We start from the raw sequence: 12,644 nt of genomic DNA on the forward strand, positions 1-12,644 counted from the left end.
GGCACGCCATGCACACACACAGATACACACACACATCAGCAAGTGAAGTCCAGCTGGCATTCTCTCAAATAGCTAGCCCACGGGACTAGCTCACTGTTGGAGGCCAAAAGTGGACCTGGAAGGCTGAGAAAATGTCATCAATGCTGGGAATACTTTCAAACATACAAAAAAGTTGGAAAAATTTTATAGTGAACATTCATATACCCACCACTTAGATTCTACAATTAACATTTTGCTATATTTGCTTTATCGTAAGGCTACTCATTGTTATCAATTTTTTACAAACCTAAACATCATTCAGGAAGTATTTCTGAAAAAATACCAAGAAATGCCCAAAGCGAGAGAAGAGAACTAGAGAATCACTACAATCCTAATACAAATCTTAACTACTCTTCAAGAAACTTAATTTCTTTTTATGGGAAATATATACAGATTACACAAAACAAAGACCATGATCTGAACAACCAATGCTAGGGAATAAAAATATACAAGTCATGCCAAATAGACAGTCCCTACAATGAAGGAAATTAAATTAAATTAAATTAAACTTGAGACTGGAGGCACGTAACAGACTGCTAATAGCCATCTCCAACAGTGTAATCGCTCATGAGCAGATCTCTGAAAACCGTTTAAAGCAGGGTCTTCAGGAAGACTGAAGGCCACTGTGCAATGGAGTCCAGGTGTGTAACACTGGCCCGGCACAAGGCATGAGACGGGAAATGTGCTCTGTCCCGGGATATGGTACCATCTGGAAGACGACCCTGCTCTGCTCTCTTTCGCAGGTGCGGAAGACTACTCGGTCGTCGGGAGCAACAAAGTCGACTGTGCTGAGCGCCTCTGCAAGAAAAGACAAACACACAGGGCCACTCAGTGAAGAAGCAGGTTCAACCTCACCTAACCCCTGGAAGAAAACACAACAAAAGTATCACCTTGAAGGGAAAAACGGGATGCTAGAAGTACACTATACTTGAGAGAAATCAGGGTATACGTGGGAGACTTCTGAGGTACTGATGATGGTCTATTCCCTGACCTAAGGATGGTGAGTTACATGGTCCCTCGCTTTACAGTTATTTATTAAACCGTGTGCTGTGTTTTATGCACTTTCTCTGCATGGTGTTTACATTTTGCAGTTTTTTTTTTTTGAGAAAAAGATTTTTTAATGAATTATTCATAGCTTTGGATTCCTTCTTTCTGCAATGTTTACTTTATTATGGAACCCTCAAAATAATACAAGATACAATATATTGTGAATATCTTTCTCATATATAATTGAGTTTTTTCCCACATTTCCTTCAGTCTATAAACCCAGAAATGACCTTTTTTAGAAGAAATTTTTCTGCTCAGCTAGAAGTGACCTCATGAATCTTTGGAATCATCTGTACTTTACATTTCTTTAAGAAAATTTTATTGGAGTATAGTTGGTTTACAATGTTGTGTTAGTTTCTGCTGTACAGCAAAGTAAATCAGTTATACATATACATACATCCACTCTTTTTTTAGATTCTTTTCCCATATAGGTCACTACAGAGTACTGAGTAGAGTTTCCTGTGCTATACAGTAGGTCCTTATTAGTTATCTATTTTATATATAGTAGTGTGTCTACGTCAATCCCGATCTCCCAATTTATCCCTCGCCCACCCCTTTCCCCCCTGGTAACCATAAGTCTGTTTTCTACATCTGTGACTCTATTTCTGTTTGGTAAATAAGTTCATTTGTATCATTTTTTTAGATTCCACATATAAGTGATATCATATAAGTGATAACATATGATATTTGTCTTTCTCTGTCTGACTTACTTCACTTAGTATGACAATCTCTTGGCCCACCCACGTTGCTGCAAATGACATTTCGCAATGTTTTTAACATTGAAAAAAAAGATGTACAAAGATAAGAGGAACCTTAACTTTTTGCTTCAGATTTTGCCCAAATTTTCCCAGAAGATGTCACTCTGAAGTTCAGCAAAGTTGCTGTTGTTAATTACTTATCTATCATGTGCTAAGTACTGTGAGTGGAGACTTACGATATTACAGTTAATCCTCATTATTTGCAGTTGTGTATTTGCAAATTTGCCTGCTTGCTAAATTTATTTGTAACCCCCAAATCAACACTTGTGGTGTTTTCATGGTCATTCACAGACTGCAAAAAATTTCTGTCACCAATGCACACATTCCCAGCTGAGGTCAAACAAGGCAACATTCTGCCTTCTTGTTTCAGCTCTCATCCTGCAAACAAGTGTCTTTATGGTGGTATATTTAATGCCACTTTTTTTTTTTTTGCATTTTTGTGCTTTTTGTTGGTGATCTCAATGTTTAAAATGGCCCCAATCATACTGCTGAAGTGCTATCTAGTGTTCCTAAGCATAAGAAAGTTGTGGTGTGCCTTACGGAGAAAATACATGTGTTAGACAAGCTTTACTCAGGCATGAAATCATAGTGCTGTTGGTTGTGAGTTCGATGTTAATGAATTAACAGTATATGTTAAATAATGTGTCTTTAAACAGAAAGACACATAAAACAAGGTTATATATTGATCTGAAACACATAATGAAAGAGCGTGACCAGAGGCTTACAGGAACCTAACTCTGTATTTCCCCTAGGAACAATGGTTCTGTATTCGCTAATTTGGTGTTCTTAGCAACTTTATAGAACATAACTATTGTAAACAACAAGAATCTCTCATGCTCTTCATAATGAAGTTCTACAATAGGTACTAACATTATTAGCTTTCAAAGATGACTATCACATGGAAGGGTCCAATGTGGCAGATGGGAGAATATGCCTATCTCAAAGGCTATTCTGAGAAATAAATGGGATCTTTAATGCACGTAAAGCACTTCCATAAAGGGAAGCTGTTATTATCATCCCAGCAACAAACAGATTAGAAGGTTAAAAAGGTGGGGTAACGGCACTGACATGTTGGGAGAGGTAATCGAAGTGATCACCAACAGCAGAGACTTCTCATGACTGGCAGTAAGCAGTCTGTGAGAAGAACGACAAAAACTGAGTGTGTTTATACTATGCTTTTCTGTTTAACATCAAAATACTGAAACCCCTGTTAAAGCACTGGCGAATCAATTCTGGCACTGTCGTCTATAGGTATTGACATGGGAAAATGTCCTAATAGAAAAGTAAGTGGCAGGGACTTCCAGGGCAGTCCACTGGTTGGGACTCTGCGCTTCCACTGCAGGGGGCATGGGTTCAATCCCTGGTCGGGGAACTAGGATCCCGTGTACCACGCAGTGCGGCCAAAAAAAGAAGAGAAAAGTAAGTGGCAAAATGTGTATCATGATCCCAAGTGTGTGTGTGTATAGGGGAGAGAGTATATATAAACATGTCATATTTTTATACACACACTTTATGAAATGTGTAAAAAGTACATGTTAATTCTCCTTGTGATTACTCTTCAAGTATGGGATTATGGGGGATTTTCATTTTTTAGGTTATATACATCTATAACACTGAATTTTTCATAACACAAAGAAAATATAAATCTAAAACAAAAGACAAAATTGACAAAAGTTCTAGTGAACTTATATTAAGATTTCACAAGTGTGTATACTTTTCAAAAACCTCAAACAATACTACAACTCTCATCAAAGCAGAATCAGCCTCATCAATAAAGTATAAGCAAAACCACAACTCAGCACAACCACTTCCATTTGCAAAGGTCTTACATGTCCTTTATCTTATTTGATCCTCACTCCAACCCTGTAATTTAAGTAAAGCAGGGATTATAATTTTCCTTTTACAGCTAAAGGAACTGAGGCAGAGAGGTCAAGTGACTTGCCCAAGGTCACAGTTAGTGAGAGGCAGAGCCAGGATCAGTGCTGAAGCCATCCTGACCCCAAAGGTCCCTCTGTACTATGAAACCTGGTGATTTATATGTCAGCAAGCCTGTGGGTAGAAGGCATTCTCAGCCTGTTTCACATCTGGCTATTTGTCATGGTCTCTGGAGAGCAGTGACTACTCTCAAGAGAGCATGTGGGGACTTCCCTGGTGGCGCAGTGGTTAAGAATACACCTGCCAATGCAGGGGACATGGGTTCACGCCCTGGTCCGGGAAGATCCCACATGCTGCGGAGCAACTAAGCCCGTGTGCCACAACTACTGAGCCCACGTGCTGCAACTACTGAAGCCGGTGCGCCTAGAGCCTGTGCTCTGCAACAAGATAAGCCACCGCAATGAGAAGCCTGCGCGCTGCAACGAAGAGTAGCCCCCACTCGCTGCAACTAGAGGAAGCCCACGTTCAGCAATGAAGACCCAAGGCAGCCAAAAATTAATTAATTAATTACTTTTTTAAAAATTGGCTTATAATCAATGTATCTTTAAAAAAAAGAGAGCATGTGATCCACAAAATTACACAGGTGAAGAGCACCCTGGAGGTAACTGACACCCAGGCAAGGGCAGTGGTAGCACAGTTTGGGCATGACTGGGCATACACACAGTCCTGGGACCACAGGTGCACTCACCATTGACAACTCTCTTGCACTGAAGCATCTTGAGGTCAATCAGCTCCTGCAGAGGAATCAGAGGGCACATGTCAGTCCTGGACACATAGGTCCTGGGCATAGTGGGGAAGACCTTCATCACACACCTGATGGGGGCTACTTTGCCTGTCACCCTAATACCAACATCAAATCATGGCTTTGGGGACACGTAGTGCTGTCCTCCCCAACCAAGCATGGCAAGCATGGGCCTAAGTGAGCTCCCCTCCATCAGCTGCTCTTCCCAGGGACCTTGCAGAGTCTCGGGCCTAGAAGGATTGAGCCACTCAGGGAATCAGAGATCAGACAATAGCCTAGGATGTGGACACCTGGACTTTTCTCACCTACTAGTCTCAGCTCTAGCCCATCCTCTCAAAGAACCTCCTACCTCATCCATATGCAAACGGCAAGATGAAGGGCTCCCAGGAAACGTCTAAGGACAAAAGTGGGGCCAATGAACAGAAGCACAGGGAGGAAGATTTGAGATTGACACAGGAAAGAAAAGTCTAAAACCCCTATTCAACCTGGGTCACACTATGTGGAAATGAAAGGGGTGAGCTCCTCAGCTCTGGAGATATTCAAAGACTAAGGAAAGAAAGGAAAAAGGGAGTTCTTCAAAACCAGGATCATAAAAAACGAAAGGAAATTCAAGTCTCCTAAAGGGTTGACATTCTCTACCTCTTGGTGGGAGACAAGGCTGCTCTGCTTTGTTCAGTGATCATTTCAATAGATGTGGAAGACAGAACTGAAGAGCCAGGAACCTGTCACACTGCCCAGAAGCTCCTGCCCAGGGGTTCTGGGAGACCAGAAGATAGAAAGAAACTCAGTCCTGGAACTCATCGCCATACTGACTCCCTATAAGCCTCAGCAAGTCACAACCCCAGCCAGGTGAGCACAATGGCCTTTGCTCCCTCATGGGAGCATTTAGGGCTAAAGTGGCCAAAGGTGTCCTATGGCATCCATGGGACTCCCCCCAGCATATCCACCATCCAGGTTAATACATGCTTTATGGGACTTCCCTGGTGGCGCAGTGGTTAAGACTCAAGCTCCCAATGCAGGGGGCCCGGCAAGCCACAACTAAGGAGCCTGCCTGGCACAACTAAGACCTGGTGCGACCAAATAAATAAATAAATAAAATATATTTTTTAAAAGAATTTTTAAAAAAAGCATGCTCTAGGTATTTCTGTGGCTATTCTCTCTATGCTGCATCCAGGTCATCAAGTATCTGACACTCACCAGGCCTGACCACACAAATCACCACCACCAAGCAGTATGGATGCACGGTTGGCATCCAAGCCCCAAGAATCAGTGTGGTGTCCCAAGGGACGGACAGACCCCAACACAGAGCCCCTGTAGGCAGTGATCCTGGTTGCAGGGGCAGGCAAGAAAGCAGGTGGACAAGTGGGCAGCACTGAGTGGCCTGTTCTTATAAAAAGAAGGTTTGCAGCCAGGCTGAGCTTCGGCTAAGAACAAGCAGGGGAAAGTGAGGCAAAACCTTGCTGGGCCCCCACCCCTGCCAGCAGTAACTTGTCCTCCTTGGGATTCCTCAAACCCCCTGCCCAGTCTACCTTCACAGCCTGACCACTTCCTCTTTGTATGCTAGTTACAGATGCACCTGTCATACCTTTACCATTAGACAACAAACGCCCTGAGGAAGGTTCTCGCTTCACATAAAGGTGGGCTTTGAGGATGCTGACCAGGTCCTCCTCAGGGCCCCAAGAGGAGGAGTTGAGGCAAAATGGCCCTTGAATGGTCTTATTTTCTTTTCTGTCTCCCCACTACACTGAAAGAGACTTTGGGACCTGGACACAGTCTCATTCATCTTTGCATCACTAGCACCTAGCACGTTGCTAGTGCTCACTGAACATCTGCTGGAGCCATTTCAATGCCTTACATGCAAGCAGATGCTCACCTGGTTGTTAAGTGGAGAAATTAAATTGTCATCAATAAAACCACACATGTGCCTGCTCACCCACACACCAACACTATTGTTTACCAATTTTATTCATTTTAGTTAGCTCTTTGGTTACAGAGTAGAACCTCACAGGTTTTTTTTCACTGCATTTCCTTAATTGGTGAAAACAAACATTGTTTTTCCACGTGGTAGAGTGTATCATCCAGGCATCTTCCTACCAAACTGCCTTTTACATCTATACAAGTTGTGCAGAAAAAAAACTATCTTTTGTCAAATTGGATGTTATTTTTCTGTCTCAATTATCACAAATATTTTTCCTTTATCAATATCACTTCCTCAATTTTTATCATACATATCATTTTATTTCTATAGAAGAGACAACTCCAATTTTGCCACAAACAATGCCTTCTAGTTCCCAAATCTATCTCCATCACAGTTAAGAATATAATTATAGGGTTCCCCTGGTGGCACAGTGGTTACGAATCCACCTGCCAATGCAGGAGACATGGGTTTGAGCCCTGGTCCGGGAAGATCCCACATGCCGCGGAGCAACTAAGCCTGTGTGCCACAACTACTAAGCCTGTGCTCTAGAGCCCATGAACCACAACTACTGAGCCATGTGCCACAACTACTGCAGCCCACGTGCCTAGAGCCCATGCTTCGCAACAAGAGAAGCCACAGCAATAACCCCACGCACCACAATGAAGAGTGGCCCCCGCTCGCCACAACTAGAGAAAAGCCCGTGTGCAGCAACGAAGACCCAATGCAGCCAAAAATAAATAAATAAATAAATAAATTTATTTAAGAAAAAGCATATAATTTTGATTGGTTTTTCTCTTCCTTTTAAAACTAATTTGCTTTTTAAGTTATCTGAAAATTAAGGCCCTTTCTAAGTCACTTTTTATTCATATGGCTACCCAATGTTTGAACAGCATTTAATTTTAAACTGCCTTATTATATACGGGCTTATTCTTCCTTGTCTGTCACATGTTATGTTCCTATTACATCCTGCTGCCTTCATCTCCTCCATTCCACTTGGTTTGCTTTCTCTATCTGAGCTGATCTTGCTTATCACCAGTGTTTCTCCATTCTACCTTTCCATCCCCATCTCTGACCTGTCTTCATAGTCTTTTAACCTCCAGTTTGGTTAAAGAATCTTTGGTATATCTCTGTTTTCAGAAACACAAATAAACTCAGATTGACAAACTGTGTGACTGCCCACTCAAAAAAAAAAAAAATCACTGCCAAAATGAATAATGGGAGTTGCAAAAGGAGAGAAGGGATAGAATAAATATTTGAAGAAATAATGGCAGAAAATTTCCCAAATTTGATGAAAAACATTAATCTACACATCCAAGAAGCTCAACAAACTCCAAGTAGAATAAACTTAAAAGAGATCCACACCTAGACACATCACAATCAAACAGCTGAAAATCAAAGACAAAGAGATAATCTTGAAAGCAGCAAGAGAGAAGTGACTTACCATGTACAAGGGATTCTCAATAAGACTAACAACTGATTTTTCATGAGAAACAATGACAGCCAGAAACCAAGGAGGTGATTCACTAAAAACTATAAAATATTGTTTAAAGAAATTAAAGGAGATTTAAATAAATGAAAAGATATCCGGACTTCCCTGGTGGTCCAGTGGTTAAGACTCCACGCTCCCATTGCAGGGGGCCCGGGTTCGATCCCTAGTCAGGCAACTAGATCCTGCATGCCACAATTAAAGATCCCAGATGCCGCAACAAAGATGCCCTGTGCTGCACTAAGACCCGGCACAGTCAACTACATAAATAAATAAATATTATTTTAAAAAAAAGATATATCATGTTCAATGACTGGAAGATTTAATATTGTTAAGATAGCAATATTCCCCAAACTGATCTGTAGATTCAACACAAACCCCATCAGAATCCTAGCTGCCATTTTTGCAGAAATTGACAAGATGATCCTAAAATTCCTATGGAAACTAGAACAGACAAAACAATCTTGAAATAGAAGAATAAAGTTGGAGGATTCACACTTCCTAATCTCAAAACCCACTAGCAAACTATAATAATCAAGATGTATGGTACTGGCATAAGGATAGACACATAGACCAATGGAATAGCTTTGAGAGGCCAGATACAAACCAAAACATCTATGACCAACTGATTTTTGACAAGAGTATCAAGACAGTTTATTGGGGAAAGAACTGTCTTTTTAACAGGTGCTGGGACAACTGGATATCTACATGCAAGAAAATGAATTTTGATCCCTACCTCATAATGTACACAAAAATTAACTAAAAAAAAAATTAACTCAAAATGCATCCAAGACCTAAGTGTAAGAGCCAAAACCATAAAATTCATAGAAGAAAACCTAAGTATAAATCTTTGTGGCCTTAGATTAAGCAATAATTTCTTAGAGATGATACCAAAAGCACAAACAACAAAGGAAAAAATAAGGTAAATTGGACTTCATTAAAATTAAAAATTTTTGCATTGATGCAAAAAAATTTTGCATCAAAGGATACTATCAATAAATTGAATCAGGGACTTCCCTGGTGGTGCAGTGGTTGAGAATCCACCTGCCAACAAAGGGGACATGGGTTCTATCCCTGGTCCGGGGAGATCCCACATGCCACAGAACTGCTGAGCCCGCGCACCACAACTGCTGAGGCCCGTGCACCTAGAGCCCATGCTCCACAACAAGAAAAGCTGCCACAGTGGGAGGCCCGCACACTGCAATGAAGAACCAATGCAGCCACACACACAAAAAAAAACCAAAGTGAATCAACTATACTTAAAATTTTAAAAAATAAAATTAAAGTCTTTTTAAAAAAATAAAGTGGAAAAGACGATCCACAGAATGGGAGAAAATATTTGCAAATCATATATCTGATAAAGGTCTAGTATCCAGAATATATAAAGAACTCTTACAACTCTTAGAATAAAAAGACAAATAACTCAATTTAAAAATAGGCATAGCATAAAAAGAAACGAAATTGAGTTATCTATAGTGAGGTGGATGGACCTAGAGTCTGTCATACAGAGTGAAGTCAGAGAGAAAAACAAATACCATGGCTAAAACATATATATGGAATCTAAAAAAAAAATGGTCTGATGACCCTAGGGGCAGGACAGGAATAAAGATGCAGGCGTAGAGAATGGACTTGAGGACACAGGGAGGGGGAAGGGTAAGCTGGGAAGAAGTGAGAGAGTGGCATTGACATATATATACACTACCAAATGTAAAATAGCTAGCTAGTGGGAAGCAGCTGCATAGCACAGGGAGATCAGCTCGGTGCTTTGTGACCACCTAGAGGGGTGGGATAGGGAGGGTGGGAGGGAGACACAAGAGGGAGGAGATATGGGGATATATGTATACATATAGCTGATTCACTTTGTTATACAGCAGAAACTAACACACCATTGTAAAGCAATTATACTCCAATAAAGATGTTAAAAAAAAAAGATATACTGATGGCCAAGGAGCATATAAAAACATGCTCAACAACACTAATCTTCAGAGAAATGCAAATCAAAACCACAATGAGCTATCACTTCATACCCATTAGCATGGGTACTATCAAAAAAAAAGAGAAAATAGCAAGTGTTGGCAAAGATTTTAGAAATTGTGGACTGCTGGTGGGATTGTAAAATGGCGCAAAAGACAGGGAAAACAGTATGGAAGTTCCTCAAAAAATGAAAGTATCCTACTTCTGGGTATATATATACATATATCCCAAAGAATTGAAAGCTGGATTTCAAAGGAGTATCTGCACACCTACATTCACAACACTATTCAAAATAGCCAAGAGATAGAAGCAACCCAAATGTCCATTGACAGATGAATGGATAAGCAAAAGGTAGTATACATATTACATAATATGTTATTATTCAGCCTAAAAATGGAAAGAAATCCTGTTACATAGTACAACATGGATGAACCTTGAGGATATTATGCTAAGTGAAATAAGCCAGTCACAAAAAGACAAATATTGCATATTTCCACTTACATAAGGTAGCTAAAGTATTCAAATTCATAGAAACAGAAAGTAGAACGGTGGTTACCAGGGGCTGTGGGGAGGGGAGTTGTTGTTTAATGGGCATAGAGTTTCAGTTTTGCAAGATGAAAAAGTTCTAGAGATCTGTTTCACAACTACTGAACTGTACACTTAAAAACGGTTAATATGGTAAAATTTGTTATGTGTTTTTTGCCACACAAAAAAATTTAAGTGCCCATTTTGGTAATCATAGTCTCTTAAGAATATTGCCTTCTCCCTTCATCCTGCCTATTAAAAGGTAGGTGTCCTCTCACGTCTGGGCCACTGGAGTCCTGTTGTTTTTGGTTTTTTGTTTTTATTTAATTTTTATTTGATTTAAAATAGTGTAGTTGATTTACAATGTTGTGTTAGTTTCTGCTGTACAGCAAAGTGAATCAGTTATACATATACATATATCCACTATTTTTTAGATTCTTTTCACATATAGGTCATTACAGAGTAATGAGTAGAGTTCCCTGTGCTATACAGTAGGTTCTTATTAGTTACCTATTTTATAAATAGTAGTGTGTATATGTCAATCCCAATCTCCCAATTTATCCCCCTCTCTTTCCCCCAGGTAACTATAAATTTGTTTTTACATCTGTGACTCTATTTCTGTTTTGTAAATAAGTCCATTTGTACCATTTTTTTAGATTCCACATATAAGTGATATCATATGATATTTGTCTTTCTCTGTCTGATTTACTTCACTCAGTATGACAATCCATGGTCTGTCCATCCATTGTTCTTATAAAAAGGAATAGGGGGCTTCCTTGGTGGCGCAGTGGTTAAGAATCCACCTGCCAGTGCAGGGGACACGGGTTCGAGCCCTGGTCCAGGAAGATCCCACATGCCACGAAGCAACTAAGCCCGTGAGCCACAACTACTAAGCCTGCGCTCCAGAACCCACGAGCCACAAATACTGAAGCCCGCGCGCCTAGAGCCTGTGCTCCGCAACAAGAGAAGCCACCGCAATGAGAAGCCCATGCACCGCAACGAAGAGTAGCCCCCACTCTCCACAACTAGAGAAAGCCCGCACGCAGCAATGAAGACCCAACGCAGCCAAAAATAAAACAAATAAAATAAATAAATTTTTTAAAAAAAGGAATAGTTAAGTGACATCTGATGAACCCCTAGAAAACTCCGTCAATAGGGCAGACCTTGGTGGGGAATCAGACTGCTCCCTTAACCTTTGCTGAGCTGGTTCATCCTTTCTTCACCTCCAACTGCTGAGGGTTCTGCAGGCGTTTTAAGGAGGTACCTGTATGCCTGGTATGCCCTAGGTCCTACACGAGGTCCTGAGAGGTGGATGGTGTGGTTTGACGATCTAACCCACAGATGGGTCACCTCAGGGGAACACAGTAAGTTCATCTACACAGCTGGCCTGCAGAGCAACTCTGGATCCACCAGGGGGCACCAGGCGCCATGCTGTGCCTTTCCCAGTACTCAGGGCCCAGTTCCCAGAGACCTACTCACCACAGGCAGGGGCCAGCTGGCCTGCCCACCGGCCTCTGCTCCACAGCAGCTAGGTCTGGATAAAGGGCCTAGGTCTCTTCTGGCAGAGGTCCCTTAATTTGTTCATAAGCTATGCTGACCCTCCCAGAGCAAGTGCTCATCAAACATACAAAGGGTTTTAATCAGTATTTACTCTGCTCCAAACTCAAGAAGAGCCCTGGAAGAATGGATTAGTCACAATCATGAGGAAAACCAAGCTTTGACCAATTAGGAGAGTCACATTCTGAAGTCACCGCATAAATCCTGGGACCATGACTTCCCAAGTGCTTGAAAACAACCCTAAGAATTCTCAACAAAGCAGCTGATGAAGCATCCGGAATCTGCGGGTCAGCTCTGTTTCTCACTACCCAGCTTCCGTGACCTCATCACAGACTGATTCCCCCAGGGCTATAAACATATAGTGGCTGTCTAGAGCAGACACCGTGCTGTCATACACTCACTCACTTCCATCCTGGTGTTTCACTCCACAGTATCTCCAGGTGAATACAACTCCACCCTCTGGGGTCCCAGAAAAATGCTGCTCGCATAGCAAAAGTGAAGGCCAAGGAGGCTGAATATGTCAATGTAGGCACTACTGCCTTTTCCTCAATTTTAGCAACCCTCAGAATCTTACCCCAGAATAAGTTTGAGCCCAGGTGAGCTGATGCTTTAAAGGCCTGAAGGCTTTACCACCACTTGGTCTAAGAGAAGAAACCAGCAGGA

General features: G+C 41.4%; 1 protein-coding gene across 3 annotated transcripts in view; it reads right to left on the minus strand.

The window, feature by feature from the left end:
- Positions 1-12,644, minus strand: part of DUS2 (dihydrouridine synthase 2) — a 41,174-nt gene that overhangs the window by 18,558 nt on the left and 9,972 nt on the right. For all 3 annotated transcript variants that reach the window (XM_033434214.2, XM_033434209.2, XM_012534278.3), the window contains 2 exons: positions 4,468-4,513; positions 746-837 (listed from right to left, as the gene is read on the minus strand). In XM_033434214.2, coding sequence (XP_033290105.1) covers positions 746-837; positions 4,468-4,495 — 120 coding nt within the window. In that variant the 5' untranslated portion in view covers positions 4,496-4,513. The remainder of the gene's footprint in view (positions 1-745; positions 838-4,467; positions 4,514-12,644) is intronic.

This window comes from Orcinus orca, chromosome 20 (assembly GCF_937001465.1).
Source record: "Orcinus orca chromosome 20, mOrcOrc1.1, whole genome shotgun sequence".
NCBI lineage: Eukaryota > Metazoa > Chordata > Mammalia > Artiodactyla > Delphinidae > Orcinus > Orcinus orca.